General features: G+C 42.5%; 1 protein-coding gene across 1 annotated transcript in view; it reads right to left on the bottom strand.

Annotated features, from left to right (window-relative positions):
- Nucleotides 1-22,224, bottom strand: part of WDR25 (WD repeat domain 25) — a 144,365-nt gene that overhangs the window by 1,154 nt on the left and 120,987 nt on the right. The window contains exon 5 of the mRNA XM_063089669.1: nucleotides 3,187-3,357. Coding sequence (XP_062945739.1) covers nucleotides 3,187-3,357 — 171 coding nt within the window. The remainder of the gene's footprint in view (nucleotides 1-3,186; nucleotides 3,358-22,224) is intronic.

The raw sequence follows: 22,224 nt of genomic DNA, 5'->3' as shown, positions 1-22,224 counted from the left end.
GTGGCTTAAAACAACACAAAGTTATCAACTCACTCTTCTGGAGGTCAGAAGTCTGAAATGAGTCTCACGGGGCTAAAGTCATGGTGTCGGCAGGGCTGCCTTCCTTTCAGGAGGCTGTGGGAAGAATCCCCTTTCCTGTTTCAGGAGGCTGCCTACCTCCCTCACAGTCATCTGAAAAATGGCCACAATACCCACGACCTAATTCTTGAGACCTTTGAATGTTACCTTAGTTGGCCAAAAAAGGGGTCTTTGCCGATGTAATAAGTTAAGGATCTTGGCTTGAGGCGATTATCCTATAAAATAACCCTCTGTGCAGTCACACACATCCTTCCAAGAGGGAAGCAAAGCAAGATTTGGTGCACACAGGGAAGGTGTGTGAAGGCAGAGCGGAAAGAGATTTGCAGATGCTGGCCATGATGACTGGAGTGATGTGGTCACAAGCCAAGGAATGCTGCTAGTTGCCAGCAGCTAGAAGAAGCAAGGAAGGGGTCTCCCCTGGAGCCTCCAGTGGGATCATGCCCAACACCACCTTAATTTCAACCCAATCCTACTCAATATTTATTAAGAACTCTGGCCTCCAGAACTTTGAGAGAATTAAAGTGTTGTTTCAAGCCACTAAGTTTGTGGTAGCTGTTACACAGAGATAGAAAACTAATCAAACATCCATCTCCCCACCTCTTCAGTGAGCCCCTCGGGGGCAGCCCCAGCCCAGCCAGGGTCCCGCACAGCCAAGATTCACAGGAAGCGAGGAGGTAAATGGCCAAATGAAAACAAATGCATGAACAAACTGTTCAAAACACAAGGGGGATCTCATGGTTCAAAAGTCACAGCCACACAGAAGACCCCCTCAAAACACCCGCCCTACTGCACTTGGCCTTATATTGCTCTAAGTACTGTTCTTAAGCCACACTCTCTACGTGAGTCCAAACTCAAAGGGCAAGGTGGGCAGCAGTTGGGACTGCAGCTGCAGACTAACACGCCCAGCAGAGGCACAGAGGTGGCCAGATAATGAGCTTCCCAGCATGACGGTACCAGGCACAGCGCCTGCTCACCCCGCATGGAAGGGCGGAGGTGTAATCATAAGAGGGCCAGGAGCTCGGGCAAGAGGCCCTTTCATCTGCCCCATTTCCTCTGGTCTCTGCTGGATTCTTGGAGGCAGGACACCCTCGGTGGCCAGATAGTTCCCCCTGGCCCCTTTCCAGGGCTGGTCCTAGTGGGTTGCACTAGGAAACCCCGCCGTGAAGGTCTTGAGGTGGGTTTGCTCAGGGTCACTTAGAACCTGGAATGAGGAAAAGGCAGGGAGGAGAAGGTATATATGTACACACAATATATATTTTTTTAACTCAAAGTGAGGGCACCAAAGAAGTTAGTCATGGCTTATTTGGAATCTCACATGATGATGATGGCAATGGTGGTAATAAAGATGGTGGTGGTGATGATGATAGTGATGATGGTGGTGATAGAGGTGGTGGTGGTGGTGGTGGTGGCGGTGGTGGTGGTGGTGGCGGTGGCGGTGGTGGTGGTGGTGGCGGTGGTGGTGGTGGTGATGGTGGTGATGGTGGTGGTGGTGGTGGTGGCGGTGGTGGTGGTGGTGGTGGTGGTGATAGAGATGGTGATGATGGTGATGATGGTGATGGTGGTGATGGTGGTGGTGGTGGTGGTGATAGAGATGGTGGTGGTGGTGGTGGTGGTGGTGGTGGTGGTGGTGGTGATAGAGATGGTGGTGGTGGTGGTAGAGATGGTGGTGGTGATAGAGATGGTGGTGGTGATAGAGATGGTGGTGGTGATAGAGATGGTGGTGGTGGTGATAGAGGTGGTGGTGGTGGTGGTGGTGGTGGTGATAGTGGTGGTGGTGGTGATAGTGGTGGTGGTGGTGGTGATAGAGATGGTGGAGGTGGTGGTAGTGGTGGTGGTGGTGGTGGTGGTGGTGATAGAGATGGTGATGGTGGGGGTGGTGGTGGTGGTGGTGGTGATAGAGATGGTGGTCGTGGTGGTAGTGGTAGTGGTGGTGGTGGTGGTGGTGGTGGCGACGGCGGTGGTGGTGGTGGTGGTGATAGAGATGGTGGTGGTAGAGATAGTGGTGGTAGTGGTGGTGGTAGTGATAGAGGTGGTGGTGGTGGTGGTGGTGGTGGTGGTGGTGATAGAGATGGTGGTGGTGGTGATAGAGATGGTGGTGGTGGTGATAGAGATGGTGGTGGTGGTGGTGGTGGTGGTGGTGATAGAGATGGTGATGGTGGGGATGGTGATAGAGATGGTGATGGTGGGGATGGTGGGGGTGGTGGTGGTGGTGATAGAGATGGTGGTCGTGGTGGTGGTGGTGGTGGTGGTGGTGATAGAGATGGTGGTCGTGGTGATGGTGGTGGTGATAGAGATGGAGATGGAGATGGAGATGGTGGTGGTGGTGGTGGTGGTGATAGAGATGGTGGTGGTGGTGGTAGTAGTAGTGGTAGTGGTGGTGGTGGTGGTGGTGGTGGTGGTGGTGATAGAGATGGAGATGGAGGTGGTGGTGGTGGTGGTGGTGGTGGTGGTGGTGGTGGTGGTGGTGGTGGTGGTGGTGGTGGTGGTGGTGGTGGTGGTGACAGTTAAAGCATGATGGAGCACTTCCTGTGCCTGGCACTGCACTATATCCTTTATAAACATTCTCTCTCAACTATCAAAACCACTCTACACAGTGAATAATATTATCATCTCAGTTTTCTGACTAGGAAAATGAGAATCAAAGAGACTAAATAGTAGGCCCAGAGCCCCCCACCTTGTAAGTGGTGAATCTAGGACTTTAACATGGGTGTTCTAATTTGGAGGCCCCTGCTCTGAACTTCTGTGTCACCACACCTGCCAAAGCCACTGAGCATGGGAGAGTCAGAAACTCCTGCTCCGCTGCTTGGGGGTAGCGGTGGGAGGGCATGGGCCTCTCAGGTTCCAGGCCATCTTCCCCACTGGTCTGGACCCTTACCCTGCGGGTGTCTGCTGGGATGGAAAGAGCCAGAGAAGAGTTGCATCTGGGGGCCTGTGGGAGCTCTCTGCATGTAGCAGGCCTGTACCTCACCTTTGCCTACCCCTATCCTGAGGATTTCAGGTAGCTGAAGCCCCTCCCACAGGAAGGGGCCCGAGACCCCAGACAGACAAGGGCTACATGCATGTGTCCTGTAGCTGAAACTAAGAGCAATGCCAAAGAGGCTTTCTCACATGGAAAATCTGGTTGGAGATTTTGGCAGAGGTCCGGAAATCCCAGGCAATGATGGTGCGGTCAGCGGAGTCCCGGGTGGAAGCATCTGTGCTGCTCAGGAACTCAGAGCCTTCCTGGAGGAAGAGGATGTCCAAGGTCTGCTGGATGGTTGCCTTGTAGCCTCTCACCACCTACAAGAGTAGGCACTGGTTGCATTGGCAGGCCCGGAGCACAGGCCAGGCACCTGCCCAGGGATTGCCTAGGAGGGCTGCCCGTGCCCAGGGTGCGGGTGGGTTTAGTGAAGACTGCTGAGCCACACACACTCAGGCTGAGCAAGCCACATTTGGAGACGCAGGACACTCTGCCCCTCCCAGCTCCTGCTTCCCCACCAGTCCAATGTCAATCACCCTCAGAGCTGCTCTGTGATATCTCCTGGATTCAAGCCTTGCCTGCCGCCCCCCCCACCACCACCACCACTTCTATTGGCACATGGATCTAATGAAGCATGATTGTCTCCCCAGCCAAACCAGGTCCCCTGAGAGCAGTTGGTGCCCAACGAGAGCACGGTAAGGGAAGGGTCCATGCCTTGCCCTAGGGCACCTAAAGAGCATAACAATGTCCATCAATATCGGGATCATATTTCATGAGAGTCTTGCTTCTGAAGACATCACATAATTCACAGCTCACAAAGTCCCAGACTATTGTCCCTGGATGAGTAACAGTAATGCAGGGAGCAAGCGTTCTTGGAGACAGACCATGAAGCCAGAATCACAGAAGGTATTTTAGCTGTAAAGACACTTTATTTTCTTAGCATCATCACCAACATTTCATAGCCTCCTGTCTCATAAACTAATGTTATTAAGTATCAAGCTGTCATTTTGCTTTCTTCAGAGCATTTTATCACATTCAACTTCTGCTCTAAAATACCTGGTTTGGGGCTAGCTGGTTAGCTCAGTTGGTTAGAGCGCAGCCTTGTAACACCAAGGTCAAGGGTTTGGTTCCCCTTACCACCCAGCCGCCAATAAAAAAATAAAATACTTGGTTTTTGGCAGGGGGTTAGAGGGAGTGGTCTCAGTACTAGAACTAACAAATAACTCCACTTAACAAACTCGACTTAACAAACTTAACATGACACGACTTTTATTTGCAATATCGAAATAACAGGCCAGGTGCCCACCAGCCGCAAAGGAAGCATGGCCAGGTCTCTGGGCCGCCTGCTGGGCCTGGCCAGCCTGTTTACCAGTTCCTGGGGCGCCACCATGTGGCTACAGCATAACTACAATTCTCTGGTCCCTTGGCCCCACGAGCCATCTTGACAAATTTTTTAAAAATTGAAGTTCACACCTTTCAAACTTTACAAAATTATATTTTCTATCATTCTCTTTCAAATGTCTGTTAAATTAAATTAAATGCAGCACTCCATAAATTTAATTTAGACTGGGGAAGGGGGGATTGAGACCCATTCTCCAGATGAGGTATACTGAGGCTCAGATACATAGGGATTTGCTCAATGTCACATAGCCAGGCCCTGTTAGAGCCTCTCTCCATCCCATCTTCTTCCCTGGAGCCCACAACTCAGTCTCCTGCAGGCCAATTCCTGCCTCGGTAAACTCCCAGGAGCAAATTCCTGGGGGAAGGTGGGCAAAAAATGACTACTCTTCTCTGCCTCTACAGAAGCAGCCCTCAGCTAAGACGACCGCAGAGTGAGTCCCCTGAAGCCTGAAGAGCGAGCCGGGCAGAAAAAGATGCCAGCCCTTCAGGCCTCTGAATACAGAATAGGGAGACAGGCTGCCCCTCAACCAATGGCCCACGACAGCTCACCAGGCAGCAGGGGGCTACCTGCTGCCTTCCTGCCTGTCTGCCTCCCTACCTCTCCTACAGGGGGCTGCCTGCTCCCTTCCTACCTCCATTCCTTGTGCCTGTTTTGTCTCCTGGTGTGGCCCTGACTGGACACAGCTGCAAGTATCACAGAGCATGGGCTGGGGGGAAAGCGCCATCCCTTCAGCCAGGAGCAGAGGGGCCGTGCTGCTGCTGAGATGGTCCAGCCTGCCGGGTCCAGAGCTGGGACGGATGTAGTACATCACCACAGTCATCCGCTCTGACGAGTTTGTACCACATTCGAACTCACCAGAACAGCACCATCCCAAGGCAGTGTTTGGAATCTACTTTGCTGGGGGGCGGGGGGAGGAATGCCCCATTATCATTACTCTGGAACTAGCTCCAGACCCATCCGCTCCTCCCATTGCTGGTGCCATTCCAGTCTCACCTTGCTTAAGCAGCCCTCCCCATGGGCCAGCCTAGGACCTCCATCAACCATGTCGGGCTTGGATACCTCCCTTCGCCCTTCTCTTGAAGTCCTCTCCATCACCACAGTTCAGGTGAGGAGCAGGGAGTCCAGAGATGGCCAGGGCACCAAATGCCACAGAAGGAGTAAGTCTGGCCCAATGTGTCCCTGGACACGGCCCACGCACTGAGGCACTTCTCCCTGGTTGGGGGGGTACAGAGTAGCCCCCTGAGCCCCACCAACCCATGAAGCATGGCTGTTCACAAGCACCCACATGAGCCAGGCAGTCCCGGCTCCCCAGCAGGACCATGAGCTCCCATGTGGCCTTAATGCCACAGCCCCCCTCCACCCTTGGCACCTCAATCATTGCTGTGGCTGACCCAGGGAAAGGATAGAGGAAGATGAGGGCCCTCCCTACCACCCGCTGAATGCCCACTAAGTGCCAGCCCCTGGCTGGGGGTTCACATAAGTTATTTCATGACAACAGCTCCAGAAGTAACTTCTCCCAGAAGGTGACATGGAGGCCAGACAGAAGCAACATGCCCTGGAACACATGTTGTGGTCTGTCCACAACAGAACTACCTGAGCACACGACCAATATACTACCTGCCTCCCAAGACAAACTTTTTGAGGAGAACGAAAACCACTGTTCTGTATATTTTCTGAAAATGGATGGTAATGGCCCAATTCAGTAGGGCATCATAAAAGCGAATTGGCTGGGAGACAAGCCATGTTATGAGCGATCCCTGCCAATAATGAGCTGTAGGTGGAAAGCTGGCCTTTGAAGTGACCGCCGCTGAACGTGCTCTGCTTGCCTTCACAACTGCTTGTGCCTTGGAAAAGAGCAAAGGAGCCACATGTGTGTCTAGCTGGTGGGTTTTATGACAACCTTAATTACACCAACAGCTGGCTTATCCCATCCCATGGGTGTGGGATGGCACTACCAGAGCCTAACAAGCTGGATCTAAAAGGCAGCCTCATTCACGCTCTTCTGGCAACCATAGGCCCCGGTTGGATAGTAGGTACTTGGCCTTGGGGAAAGTAGAGGATGGATCATGACACATGCAAGGGATGAAAGCTGCCTGATGTCCCTAAAATCTGCTCACTGCTCAGCCTGCCAACAAACTTGGGTAACTCTGGGCTGCTGCTGACCTGGCCAAAGGCACAGCTTCCCCTCCTGGCGTTCCTGCCACTTCCAGAGCACTCAGGGTTGGGGGTGCAGGCTCTAGCCCTGGCCTAGCTGCTGATCCACTGCGTACCCAGGGAAGGGTCCTTCCCTCTCTCAGTCCAGTTTTTGAGTCATCACCACAATGGGCCTAGGTGGACCTCTAAGGACGGCTGGTCTTCACAAAAAGGAAGGACTGGGGTGAGCCCAGCTAACCCTCACCCCACCCCTGACAGTCCTATGCACCCAGACTTGGAAGGAGGAGGGTGATGCTGCTCTGAGCTCCCATAGGACCTCCTGTGCTCCCTCAGCCACCCACCTCAGCCACCTGCCTGCCTCACAGCACTGTGAGCTCCTGGAATGGACACTCTGCCAGCCACACTTCTGGGTCACCCCTGGCCAGCACAGGCCCACTACAGGCATCAGTAGGACATGTTGCATTAACAGCTGGATAAGCAGGTGAATGGATAAACAAATGGAAGAATGAACAAAAGGACAGCAACTTAAAAAGTAGCAACCTTGGGGACTCTGGCTCCCACCAACATTCTGGCACTCAGGGCCAAGGCAGCACACACAGAGACTCTGCTGCTGGCCCCACTAGGATTCCCTGGGGGAAATGACATTCATCCATAGGTCCTTCCTGTGACCCCAAGTGAGCCAGGCCCTATCCTGGCCCCAGGACATGGAGACAAAGGAAAGCTGCTCCCAGACCATGGTGGGGGTGGAGAAGAGCAGAGGGACAGTGCTCAAGCCACACCATCATGAGATGTCCAGAGGCTGGTGGGGGCCTCTCCTGGCCCTGGATAAGCAGGGCAAGGTGCCAAGAAAGAGGACCCAAGCTCTTAGGCAGACACCCTGGGTATCTGAGCCTGACGGCCTATTACATACTGACTGGGGGACTTTAGGCAAGTCACTTGCCTCTCTATTCTTCTGTCTCCACACCTGTGAAGTGGGGATAACAACAGAACCTCCAGCTCAGGGAGTAAACGAAGGTGCCATGCCCAGCTAAGTGCTCAATATGCAGAAGATGCTCATAAACCTTCTCTTCCTGGGCCAGCCAGAGCTAGAGTTCCTGGGATGGAGCTGTCAGTTCTTGGGCAAGTCCCTTCTTCCCAGATTTCAATCCCTTCTACCTGAAAACAAACACATCAGTGTCTTTAAACATGAAGATGCAAGGCTATGCATGAAGGCAGACTGAAGGGGTGGTCACAGAGCCTACTGTGTGGTTTAAATTCACACAAGTAAAAACAGCCAATCACATAGGATAGTAGCTATCAAAAGTGCCCTGTTGATATGTTCAAAAGGAACTAAAATTTATAATTAAAAAAAGAAACCATAAAAATATGAGAAGAAAACATGATTGAATTTCTCTACAACGTCAGACTGGGGAAACTTTCGTAGCCATCACCAAAGCTGGAAGCAATAAGAGAAAAAATAAGTAAATTTGACTACGTGAAAAATAATAATTTTTAAAAACTACCTCTGCATGGCAGAAAACAAGTAAATAAATAATAAATAAGTAAGAATGACAAATGGGAGGAATATTTGCAACTTGTAGGGAAAGGTTACTATCTGTAATAATACATAGACAGTTTCTAAAAATAGATGAAAAAGACCAACAGCTCTACAGAAAAATGGGCAAGAGAAGTGAATGGAGGTCATAAAAAAGGAAATGGTCCTTCCACCTTGCTCATAGCAAGAGCAATGCAAATTTAAATTACACAGAGACACTATTTCTCACCTATCAACTTAGCAAAATCCAAAAGTTTGACAACACTCAACATTAGGTGGCTGTGGAAGTGTTACGTATTTACACACTGCTGCCAGAAATACAAAATGGTACAATCGCTATGGAGAGGATTTGGGCATCTTCGAGCAAAATAATATTTGCACTGTTAGTCATCAATATGCATGACCCAGCAACCCTACTTAAGAGTTGATCCCAAAGTTACACTGGCAAAATCTCCCCCAAAATATAAGCAGAATACCACTGAATGCAGCACCGTTTGCAAAAATAAAAAACTGGGAACAACTCTACGTTCATCAAGAAAGGACTGGTTGAATAAATTTTAGTACATCCATACTCTGGAATACGATGCAAGTATAAAAAAGGATAAGTAGCTCCCTATCTTGCTATAGGTAATCTCCAGGATACACTGCTCAGTATCAATCTTTTCTCTCAGCAAAGTAAGGGGAAAACATGGCTAAAGTGAGGAGAAGAGGAGTGATATCAGCACAAGCATATGTATTTGCTTCCATTAAAAAACAACAGAAAGATAACTCAGAAACTAAAATAAGTAAATAAATAAGATTGCCTCCAAAGGAAAGAAAGGAACAGAATGAGGGAGACACAGTTACAGCCAGAATTTAGATTATCTCTCTAAATACCTTGTTTTGCAGATTTGACTCGAGAACAGGAGTCACAAATATTTTCTGTAAAGGGCCAGAGAGCAAATATTTAAGGTTTTGTGGGCCACATATAGCCACTATTGCATAATCTGGGTGTACATGTGTGTGTGCTTGAGAGAGAGAGAGAGAGAGAGTGTTAAAAATGTAAAAACCATTCTTCGCTCAAGAGCCATATAAAAACAGGTCACAGGCCAGGTTGGGCCCACAGGCTGTAGTTTGCCAGCACTTTCTCTAGACCCATGTATTTTATTAAATAACACAATTAAACCACACTTAAAAAGCAATCTTTAAAATGTGAAAGCAAAATTAAGCAAATAAAATTAATCATGTATTGACTTGGAAGCTTTATCACACAAATAGGATATCTTTTGAGAGACTTTAAACACAGTAATTTAATGGTAGATCCTTAGCTGAATATACATTATTAACAGAAAACCAGTATTGATGGTAGATTCTCATTGGATATACATTGTGGACAAAAAGTACTGTAAGAAATCTCAAACTGTTTTCAGTCATTTCATTGCTAGCGTCAATACATACAAAATAAAAAACTGTGTTGAGGCAGACAGAAAATTTTTTTTCAGTGTAAAGATAAAAAATGTAAAAACAAATAAGTAAAAAAAAAAAATTCTGTGATCCTAAATTTGAATTGGAAAAAATCACTACATAATAACAATGTATTTTTGTCTTAACAACAAAAATATTTCCTAGCTCTGTCCACAGAAGGGGAACAGAAGCAATGAGTAACTGTAACACTCAGACTACAGCCTCTCAACCCAGCCAAATTTACCGGAAGTGACAGAGGTGATAGACCAGGACATTACAAGTTATTATAACTCTACAGCACATGTTTAACATGGTAGAGGAGAGACTGACCATGGCACATAAAGACGTGAAAAATATATAAGAGACCCAAATCGAACTTCTAGAGATTAAATATGCAATGTTTGAGATTAAAAAATACATTAGATGGGATTAACAGCAGATGAGACACCACAATAGAAAGCATTAGAGAACTAGAAGGCAGCAATTAAAATTATTCAACATGTACCAGAGAGAAAAAAAGACTGAATTTAAAAATGAAGAAAATCTAATGTTAATCCAAAATAGATTAAACCCACTATGGCCTCTCTCTGTCTCCCAAAATTATAACTAAAAACTCTGAACAGAATTCAAAAAGCAATTACCTGAAAACTTTGATAAGTAAATAATAGCAGGCGGGTTGGAGATGGAAGTCAAAATCTGAAGAATGACCAGTATGGCGGATGAGAGTCTTTGTTTTTGTTTCTGTTTTTTTGGTTGTTTTTTTTTTTTTTTTTTTGTCTTTTTCGTGACCGGCACTCACCGGCCATCCCTATATAGGATCCGAACCCGCGGCGGGAGCGTCGCTGCGCTCCCAGCGCCGCACTCTCGCGAGTGCGCCACGGGCTTGACCCGTGTTTCTGTTTTTTAACTCCTGACATTGACCCAAGGATTGACTAAATTAGACTACAGACCTGCACCACATAATGACATATCAATTAACAAATGGACCACACTTATGATGGTGATCTCATAAGAAATATAGTAGTAAAAGGACGAAAAAAAAAATCATATTAGAACTAATCAAATGAAAGCTGGAGTGACTCTATTAATATCAGATAAAGTACACATCAGAACAAGAAAGACTACCAGGAATAAGAGGAATATTATTTTTTAAAAGTGTCAATTTATCTGGGCCGAGCCCGTGGCGCACTTGGTAGAGTGCTGCGCTGGGAGCGCGGCGACACTCCCGCCGCGGGTTCGGATCCTATATAGGACTGACTGGTGCACTCACTGGCTGAGTGCCGGTCACGAAAAAACGACAAAAAAAAAAAAAAAAAAAAAAAAGTGTCAATTTATCTAGAAGACAAAATAATACCAAATATGTATATAACTAACAACAGACTTTCAAAATATATGAAGCAAAAACTATAGAGCTGAAAGGAGAAAGAGAGAAGTCCAGTTATACCTAAAGATATTAACACTCCTTTCTCTGTAACATATGACGCAAATGTTGATCAGAGCATTCCTGTGAGAAAACTATACAAGGCCAGAGAAAGAACCACCAGAAATAAATAACAAAATGATTCCATCGTTTCACACAGATATTGAAATCGTTCACGTTCCCAGCAGTCAGAGAGACTTGTAAAACACAGTGCACTGGGTAGAGTATACAAAAGAGCATTGCCTCAGAAATGAGGCAAAAGTAGAATAAAGGCTATCTTGGTTCCACCAAACCAAGCCTAAAAGCAAGCCTTAGAAAGAGCAAACCATTTCCAAGCAATACAACTGCATCCACAAAAAAATCTCAAGAATATGTAAAGAAACAACAAAATATTGAGCAAAGTACTGAGGTGAAATTCACCATGTTTGGCATCCAATCAAAAATTACCAGACATGAAAAAAGGCAGGAAAATGCCTCCCATTTTTCTTCCCATGAAGAAAAAATTTATCAATAGAAACAGACCCATGAATGACAAAGATGATAGCATGAGTAGGAAAGGACAATAAAACAGTTATAACTATAAAGTATGATCAAGAAGGTAGAGGACAGGATGAAAATGTTAAGGATGAAACACATGTAAGATATTTTTAAAAGACCTAAATCAAACATGTAGAAATAAAATATAACAATGTTTGCTATTAACAGCAGATTAGAAAGTGCATAAGAAATGACTAGTAAATTTGAAGACATAGGGAAGAACAGAGGATCAGTGAGCTTTAGAACTAACCCGAAAAATATAACATGAATGTGATTTGAAAAGGAGGGTGGGGGTGATGGTTGGGGGACAAACAAAATCAAAGAAATAGCGACCAAAAATTTTCCATATTTAATTAAAACTACAAACCCACACGTAAAAGCAGCTCAACAAAGCCTAAGGAAAAAAGAGAAAATCACACCAAAGCACATCATTTAAATTGCTTAAAAACAATGATAAAGAAAAATCTTAAAGCAGACAGAGGAAAGGATACATTACATACAGAGGAACAAAGATAAAAACAGCAGACGTCTCTTTGGAAACAAGGCAAGGTAGAGACAGTAGAGCAACATGTTTTAAAGTACTGAAAGAGAAAAAAAAATTATTAACCTAAAAAATTTACCCAGTGTAAATATCTTTTAGACAAAAGACAAAGTAAACACTTTTTTCAGACAAATAAATGCTGAAATAATTTGTCACCAGCAGACCAAAAATACATAAAATGTTAAAGGAAGTCCTTAAGGTACAAAGAAAATGATGAGATCTGAGTTTATACACAGAAAAAAGTAAAAAGCAATGAAAATAGTAAAAATGTAGAGAAATAAGTAATACTTTTTATTATTAAAATATTTTTTAAATAAATGGCTATTTCAAGAAAAATAACAATGTATTATGGGGCTTTTAACATATGTAGAAGTAAAATGTATGCCACCAATGGCACAAAGACTGTGAGGGGAGAAATCGAAAATCTGTATATTGTTATAAGGGTCTTACAGAAGAAGAGCTAAAATATAACTCAAAGGTAGACAACACAAAGCCACAGATAATAAAGTAACAAAGAAGATGTGATGAAATCACTGAAACACTAAATTAGCCCAAGAGAAAAAAAGCAGGGAGGAGAATAGATGGAACAAATAAAAAACAATAGCAAGATGGCAGATTTAAACCCAACCGTATCAATAATCACATTAAACTAAAATTGAGTAAGTACTCTAGTTTGAAGAAAGAGATTGTTAGATAGGATAAAATTACAAAGCAAGACCCAGCTATAAGCTAACTAAAACAAATCCACTTTAATTATAAGAACAAAAATAGGTTAAAAGTCAAAAGATATAAAAAGATATACGATGCCAACAATAATCAAACCAGAAATGCCTATGTTAATAACAAAGTAGATTTCAGAGTAAAGATTATTACAATGGATAAAAATGGTCTTTTCACAATGATTAAAGAATCAATTCATCAGGAGAATATAAAAATCCTAAATGTTTACACACCCAACAACAGAGCTTCAAAATAAATGCAGAAAAACTAATAGATCTAGAAAAGGAAGTAAACAAATCCACTCCTACAGTCACAAATCCCAGCCAGCTTATCTTAGTCCACTCCTGCTGCTATAACAAAATAATTTAAACTGAGTAATTTAAATAGAAATTTTTTTCTCACAGTTCTGGAAGGTGGGAAGTCCTTGATCAAGGCACCAGTATAGTTGGTGTTTGGTGAGGGCTTGCACCTTCTTGCTGCATCCTCACACGTCAGGAGAGATGGAAGGGCAAAAAGGATCTAGTTAGTTCCCTCCAGCCCTTTTCTAATGGCTTTAATCCCATTCACCAGGGCAGAGCCCTCATGACCTAATCACCTCAAAGGTCCTGCCTCCCCATACCATCACCTTGGGGTTTAAGTTCCAGCATATGAATTTTGGAGAGACTCATACATTCAAACCATAGCATAGCTTCTCTTATAGAACAGACAGAAAAAATCAGAAAGGATATAGAAGACTTGAATAACACTATCTATCAACTAACTTGATGTAACTGACATTCATAGCAACCAACAATAGCAGAATACACATTATTTTCAGTGTACACAGAACATTTACCAAGATAGACCATATTCTAGAACATCATACAAGTCTTGGCAAATTTAAAAGGATTTAAATATACGATTTATGTTCTGTGCCCACAATGGAATTAAATTAGAAATAAATAACAAAGAAATATCTGGAAAATTCCCAAGTGTTTAGAATCTAAATAGTACACTTCTCCATAACCCATGGATCAAGAAGAAATCAAAAAGGATATCAGAAAGTATTTTGAACTAAATAAAAATGAAAACACAATATATCAACAGTTGTGCAGTGTACCTACAGTACCTAGATGGAAATTGATAGCACTGAGCATCTATAATAAAAAGAATAAATGTCTCAAACCAATGACCTTAACTTCCACTTTAAGAAACTAAAACAAGAAGATAAAACTAAACTCAAGGCTTAAGTGGAAGAAAGTAAATAATTAAGATAGAAAAAGACTAAATCACTTTTTTAAAAAGAAAAAAAAGAGAGAAAAGCCAATGAAATCAAAATCTGATACTTTGAAAAGATCAATAAAATTTATAAACCTCTAGCTAGACTAAACAGGTGAAAAAAGTGAAAAGACATAAATCACCAATATCAAGAATGAAAGAAATCAAGTGACATCAGTACAGATCACACAGATATAAAAAAATTATGTGATTCAATAAATAAAATAAATTATTTTTAAAAATTATGAACAATTTTATGCCAAAAAACTAGATAATTTTGATAAAATGGATGTAGTGAATTGAATTATGTCCCCCCAAAACTCCCTGAAGCTTGTGTCCCCCAAGTTTTATGTATTAGAAACTTAGTTAAGAGGGTGGGAAATCCTATTATGGTAACTGAAAGGTGGAGCCTTGAAGAGGTGATTGGATTCTAGGACCATGCCCTAGTGAATGGATTAAAAATGGTGTTCAGGGGCATGGTTCTGAGGGCTTTAAAAGAAGAGGAGAGTCTGTCTTCCTCTCTCTCTCTGCTTCCACCATCTTGCGATGTGAGACCCCTGAGTCACTGTTGCCACCACCAGATGGACTTTGGACCTTCCAGCCTCAGAAACTGTAAGCAGTTTGTTTTTCTTTATAAAATCACCCAGTCTCAGGTATTCTGTTATAGCAACACAAAATGGACTAATACAATGGATAAATTTCATTCAAAGAGCACTCAAAGGGTCGAGCCCGTGGCTGCACTCGGGAGAGTGCGGCAGCGACGCTCCCGCCGCGGGTTTGCATCCTATATAGGAATGGCCGGTGCACTCACTGGCTGAGTACCGGTCACGAAAAAGACAAAAAAAAAGAGCACTCAAAGATAAACAGAAAAGCAGAATAACCCTATATTTACTAAATAAATTTTATTTAAAGTTTCAAACCGTCCCTCAAAGAAAATTTCAGGCCGAGATGGCTTTACTAATCAATTCTAGCAAACATTTAAGAAAGAAATAATGTCAGTTTCACACAAACTTTTCCAGAAAATTGATGAGAAAGGAACACTTCCCAATTCATTCTATGAGAACAGAATTACCCTGATACCAAACCCAAAGATATTACAAGAAAAGTTCAGATCAATAACTCTCATGAACATAGATGTAAGAATTCCCAACACAATTTTACCTGATAAAATCCCAAACTATATATAGGGTCATGATTAAGTAGGTTTATCTCAGGAGTGAACATCTGTCCTAATATTTGAAAAATCAACTGAAAAAATTCACCATGTTCACAGAATAAGAAAGAAAAAACAAGATCGCTTCAATAGCTGTGAAAAGGCATTTGACAAAATCCAACATTCATTCATAATAAAAACTCCCAGAAAACTAGAAATAAAAGAGAGTGTCCTCAAACCGACAGGGACATCTATAAAAGAACTATACTTAGCATCATACATGACTGTGAAGGAATAAATAATTTTCCCCTAAGAGTAGAAACAAGGCAAAGATGTCCACTCTAACCACTTTAAGACAACACTGTTCTGAAGGTTTGAGTCAATGCAACAAGGAATGAAGAGAGGGACAGAGGAAGGGAGGGAGGGAGAAAGGACCTAGAGAGAGAGATAAACAGACAGACTGAATCCAGATTGGAAAAGAAGAATTAAAACTGCTTTTATTCACAGACAACATAATCATCTATGTAGAAAACCCAATAGAATATACAAAGAAGCAACTAGAACTAATAAATGAGTTTGGCAGAGTTGTAGAATTCAAGGCAAATATTCAAATATCCATTATTTTCTAAATACTAAAAATGAACAATCAGAAATTGAAATTTTAAAGTATCACTTAACAATAGCATCAAAAATATAAATACTTAAGGATAAATCTAACTTAAAAAACACGACAGACCTGTACTATGAAACTACAAAACATTGATAAGAGAAATTAAAGAAGATTTAAATAAATGGAGAAGTATACTATGCTCATGTATTGGGAGACTCAAAATTGTTAGTTCATTTCTCTCCCAAATTGCTTTACAGATTAGATGCAGTATCATTCAAAGTTCAAACAGTTTTTTTTTGTAGAAATTGGCAGGGTGATTGTAAAATTGAAATGTAAATGCAAAGAACCTACAGTAGTCAAAACAACATTGAAAAAGAACAAAATTAGAAGACTTACGCTAGCTGATTTCAAGACCCATTATAAGACCCATTACGATAATAATAACAGTGGTGCAAAGATAACAACAAAAAAATCAATGGAACAGAAGAAAGAGTACAAAAATACACCTACACATATTTAGCCAATTGACTTTCTACAGAGGTGCAAAGGCATAGATATTATTTTCAACAAATGTTGCAGAAATATTGAATATCAATAGACAAAAATATGAAAGTCCAGCCATGGTTTGCACCATATACAAAAAGTAATACTAAGTGGATAACAGACTTTAACATAAAGCCCAAAACTATAAAACTTCTAGAAGTAAACATAGGGGCACAAAAACTTCCAAAGGTGATAGCTATATTACTTATCTTGATTGTGGTGATGGTTTCACGCATGTATATGTATGTCCAAGCTTATTGAACTGTACACTTAAACATATGCAACTTATTTTATGCAAATTCTACCTCTATATAAGTACAAAAAGAAAGGGCAAGACACGACAAAAATGAAGGTGAAATAAAGACTTTTTTGACAAACAAAAACTGATAGAATTCACAAACCTATACTACAAGAAATGCTAAAGGAAGTTTTTCAGACTGAAGGGTAATGACACCAGATTGATACTCAGATCAACAGGACAGAATGAAGACCCTATAGCCAGTAAAAAGATAATGAAATAATGTGAAGAATAATTTTAGGGCAACAAATGGGACAATTTAGATAAAATGAAAACAAAATCCCTTGTAAGAAAAAAAGATATAAAAACAACTGAAGAAGAAACAGAACACCTGAATAGCCCTGTATATCTGAGGATACTTCAAAAATTCATGAAAAATGGAATTAAAAGAAAATATGAATATTTCCATGAACTTTTTGAAGATTCCTTATACTTTTAAATTTTTTTGTAATTAAACACCTTCCTCCAAAGAAAACCTTGAGTTCAGATGTCTTGCTGGTGAATTTTATCAAACATTTATGGAAGAAATAACATTAATTGCATACAAACGTTCCAAAAATATGAGTAGAGGATATTTCCCATTTCACTTTTTTGAGGCCAATATTAATCTCACGTAAAAACCAGACAAAGAATATAAGAAAAAAAGTATAGACCAATAATCCTCATGAACATAGAGATAAACTCCTCCACAAATTATCGGCAACTTGAATTGAACCATATATATAAAAAACATCCTGACCAAGTAGAGTTTATTCCAGAAGTGCATGATTTAACATCTTTTTTAAAAAATTAATGTAATTCAATGTTCTAACAGAACATAGGGGAAAAAATAAAGTCAAGTCATTTGACAAAATTCAACACTAATATATGATTAAAACATTCAGAAAACTAAGAATAGAAGGCAACTTTCTTAAACTGAATTAGAGCATCTATGAAAAGCCAACATCTAATGTCACACTTAATGGTGAAAGACTGAATGCTTTCTCCTATAAGATGAGAAACAAGATTAGGATGACCACTCTCACCACTTCTATTTCACATTGTACTGGAGGTTCTAGCCATTGTAATACAGCAAGAAAAATAAATTGCACACATATTAGAAAGAAAGCTGTACAACTATATTATTCACAGAAAACATAATCATGTGAATGGAAATTCCTAAGTAATCTATGAAAAAGCTATGAGAACTAAGAAGTGAATTTAGTAAGATCATATGAAACACAGTCAATATAAGAAGTTAACAGTATTTCTTCCCTATACTAACCAGCTGCCAAAAAAAAAAAAAAAAAGTTACCAGTATTTCTATATACTAGCAACAAACAATTGGAAAATAAACTAAAAAATAAAGTTCCCCTCACATTATTATCCAAAAACATAAAATACTGAAGAATAAATTTAATACAATATGTGTTAAAATCTGAACACTGAAAACTACAAAATATTGCTGAGAGAAAGTAAAGAAGCTCTAAATAAATGGAGAGTTGTGCTATATTCATGGATGGGAACACTCAACATTGCTACGATGTCAACTCTCCCCAAATTGATCTATAGGTTGAATACAATCCTAATCCAACAATCTTGAGGGGAGAAAAAGCTGGAAGGCTTACACTTCCCAATTGTAATTATTATAAAGCTACAGTAACCAAGAGAGTATGGTGTTGGTAAAATGATAGACATATTCATCAATAGAACAGAATTGAGACCCAGAAAGAAACTCACTTATGTGGCAAACTGATTTATCACCAAAGCCCCAAAAACAGTCTAATGGGGAAAGGAATGTCTGTTCAACAAATGGTGTTAAAACAGCTGAAGCAAAAAAATAACCACCAACTTTACTTCGCACTATCCATAAAATAACTGGAAATAGACCACAGACCTAAAAGCACAAGCAAAAACTGAAATTTCCAAAACATAGGAGAAAATCTATGTAATCTTAGGGTAGGCAAAAATTTCTTAGAACACAAAATGCTACGGAATGCAAGAAAATAATTCCAAAATACAACATTATGGATGAACCTCAAAAGCAGAAGCAGAATCACAAGCTCCCCAGGTAACTTATGCACATCACAGTGTCAGAAGCACTGCTTGAGATGAAACTACCAGATTATAAGCCATACCAAGAACAGAGGAATGTGTTAAATGACACCACAGAGATGCAATCAGAAAATTAAAGGACAATTGATTTATACCCAATAAATAAGTTACAAAGAAAACAAAGTAGGAGAGAAACCTACAGATTAAACAAGACTTAAAAGACCAACCAAATGTTTGGATCTTGATTTGAATAAGGCCACTGTTTAAAGCAAATTACGAGGCAACAAGGGAAATCTGAACATAGATTGGACATCTGATAATATTAAATAATTATTGCTAAGTTGTTAGAAGGGATAATGGTATTATAATAACTTTTTAAGTCCTTATCTTTTAAAGAAACAAAAGTATTTACAAACAAAATAACAGGATGTCTGGAATTCGCTTCAAAATAATCCAGTGGTAGGGGTGCGGAGGCTAGAGATTGTTAGGAAAATAGGTGGGATTATAAATAAAACAAGCTTGGCCATAAATTTATAATGCTGGTTTCATGTGGTTCATTAAGTAATCTCTCTACTTTGTATATATTTAAATTTTTCAATCATAAAAAGTTTCTTTAAAGTGCTCTGCGGGGAGGAATTAGCTTTACAAATGTTAATTTTTCTTCTTATTGGCTGGGCCTGAAATAATAAGCAGGGTGGAGACCAGCTGAAATCAAGCAGTAGGTTCAGAATAGATATAATTAAAGCAGAATTACAATTATGGCAACGTGTATATCTGTCCCGTTTTATCCAGAACCTAGACCCACCCTGCCAGCAGGAATCCAATAGTTTTCAGTGGCTGGAGCTGAGGCAGCTGAATCTGGGAACAATGTTGTGTTGCGTAAGTGAAAGCCTGGAGTTTGGCAATTCTCCTACCTAGGTGCCGGTGGTTTCTATAGAAACCACCAGAGGAATGATATTTCTGAGAGCACAAAGCGTCTCCACTGGCCTCCACCGGCTTTGTTCACACTTGCCCATCAGCATCTGAGATCCAGCCTATCAAAGTGGCCCTCACAGCTCACTTTTAAAATAGGTACCACTCATTATAAAGCACCTGCTCTCAAATGTTTCCAAGGAAACAGAGGCCCCCAAGACACCCCTCTCTAAATTCATTAGCATTTAACATTCCTTAATGAGGTTTAAAGATGGCGCAATTTAATAACCATATGCTGGGGGAGGACACCTTTCCCTCTTACATTTAGGTGTAACTGATGAGCTGGCTGGGACTCCCAGAGGACAAGCTTTAAAGGCAACAATGGAGGCACACTGGGAGAGTGCATGCCTGGGGAGGTCTCCTTTGTCTCTAGAGCCTCCCTTGGGGTGTTCAGCTCTGGATCACAACCTAAAAATGGCCAGGGTGGAGGCCCTACCCTAACTAGTTCACACAGCCAGGCTGACCTCGTTTCCCAACCCTCCTCTGAGTGCATGCACATGTACACACACACCCCTTACCATTCCCTTACTTGTTGTGTGCCCTTTTGTGCCTCTGTGCCTATATACTTTCCTTATGCCTAAAATACTCTGTTGACCTGCTGCCTAGAAAACTCCTATGCATCCTTTAAAACCCCTGCCAACTAAGCCTCCCAAATGTGCCAAGCAGAATCATAAGCTCCTTCTTCTGTGAGCCTTTCATCACCCCTTCACGGCAACTCCCATCACGCTGCATTCTGTTGATACTGTCTGTCTCCTCCCCTCAACTGTGAGTTCAGGGCTCAGGGCAGAAATGAGCCTCATTTTCCTCCATCCATGGCTACTTTGCTACACAGCAGGTATTCACTTAGTGTTTGTAGCTTCCCCTGACAAACAAACCTAAACTGAGCAGCTCCAGGATGTTGGTGGGAGTGGAGCTGGCAGGTGGAGAGCAGCTTGCAGGTATCTCAGGGCCTCCCGCTCTCCTGACTCCACATAGGCCAGGTTATGAAGTTCAGCCCCTTCCTGACAGAGAGAATGGGGGCACCAAATGTGGGGGTCTCACAAGGGCTTCTAGAGCCTTTTCTCCAGACAGGGGAGGCTGTGAAACTGTCCCTCAGACAACACAGAGAGGAGAGTGGCACTGTCTGCCCAGAGCTGTGTGGGAGGACAAAGGCCAGTGCCATGACGGGGGCTTCTCCCTGCACCTCCTGGGGACTGCCTGCAGGTCATACCCAGGCATTTCCACTGGGTCCAAGCAAAAGCAGAATGTGCCCTCTAAGGACAGCCTACTCCTAGGTGTGAGCCCCACAATGCAGCCCGAAGAGCTATCTTGTGGGCAGGTCATGGTGGCCTGGACCTGGTGGTGGGTGTGGGGGACACCTGGAGAGAAGTAGCCAACTTCATCTCATTCTCCATGAGTCCTCAGGTAGCTCCCCACCCCCATCCTGACCAACCACCCCTGGGCAGGTCCTGAGTTGCTACCTTCCTCTGCCTCTGAGGATTCTTACTAGCCAGTTTTCCATGAGGACTCACAGAACCTCAGACAGCTCCTGGGGCACCTTGGGCTAGGATTCCCACTGTGATATCTCCGAAGTTCCCATTTTAGGTTCTTTCCTCCACATTCTGAGCATCTACACTTATTCAGCAATAATTAATTAAATTCGCCCTTTAAAAAATTAATCAAAGACATGGGAGAATGTATAACAGCTTCTGATCAATCTCAGATGACTCTGTTATAGCACTGGGTTAGAATATCTTCAGCCAAAAGCACAGATACTTGACATTTTGGTCACATGTGCTGCCTGGCAGCGGGGGGAAAGGTACAATCTCCACTTAGCGCTTAGCAAAACTGAAGACAGCTCATGATGGCCAATTATGAACCTGTGGAAGGCATGACCCTGTTGTGATTATCATCTGAAAAAAATCAAGATGGCAAGTAGCATTTAATGAATATCTACTAGGTGCCATGCACATGTTACCTCACTTATTCCTCCTGACCACTTTGGGAAGTCGGGATTACCACCCTCACTGTACAGATGAGGACATTGAGGCTCAGAGAGGTGAAGTGACTTGCCCAAGTTCACACAGCCAGCTGGAGGCAGAGCTGTGTCACACCACAGCTGCAGCCTGATGTTCAAGCCTGACTCCACTGTACCATACACTGCATCAGGCTGCCCAGTGTGAAGCACAGAGTAGCTGCTCAATTAGTGCTTGCTGGATTTGAACTGAATCTGAACATACCCACAGAGAAACTGTCAGGTTGGAGACTATGAAATTTTAAATTACGGATACAGAATGTGAGGGAAAGGAGAAAAGCAGAAATAGAAAATTACAAACATATCTGTGTTGCTGATCCTCTCAAGTGAAAAATTAGTTTTCCTTAATTTACAATAAGCCACAAATTAAAACTGGGTTCTAGCAATGCAGCCACCCCGAGAGCAACCCGACTCTGGACATCCTGGCCCCTGTGCTGTGGCCCAGCATGCAAGCACCTCTTCCCAGCAGCACCCCCAACCCTCAAGAAGCAATGTAGGGTAACAGACAGAGGCCCAGTCCTACTCGGGTCATGAGAGATGGATGGGGGAAGGGGT

The sequence above is a fragment of the Cynocephalus volans genome, chromosome 3 (genome assembly GCF_027409185.1).
Source record: "Cynocephalus volans isolate mCynVol1 chromosome 3, mCynVol1.pri, whole genome shotgun sequence".
Lineage (NCBI taxonomy): Eukaryota > Metazoa > Chordata > Mammalia > Dermoptera > Cynocephalidae > Cynocephalus > Cynocephalus volans.
The sequence above is the reverse complement of the archived record's forward strand: the minus strand, read 5'-3'. Positions and strand labels throughout refer to the sequence as shown.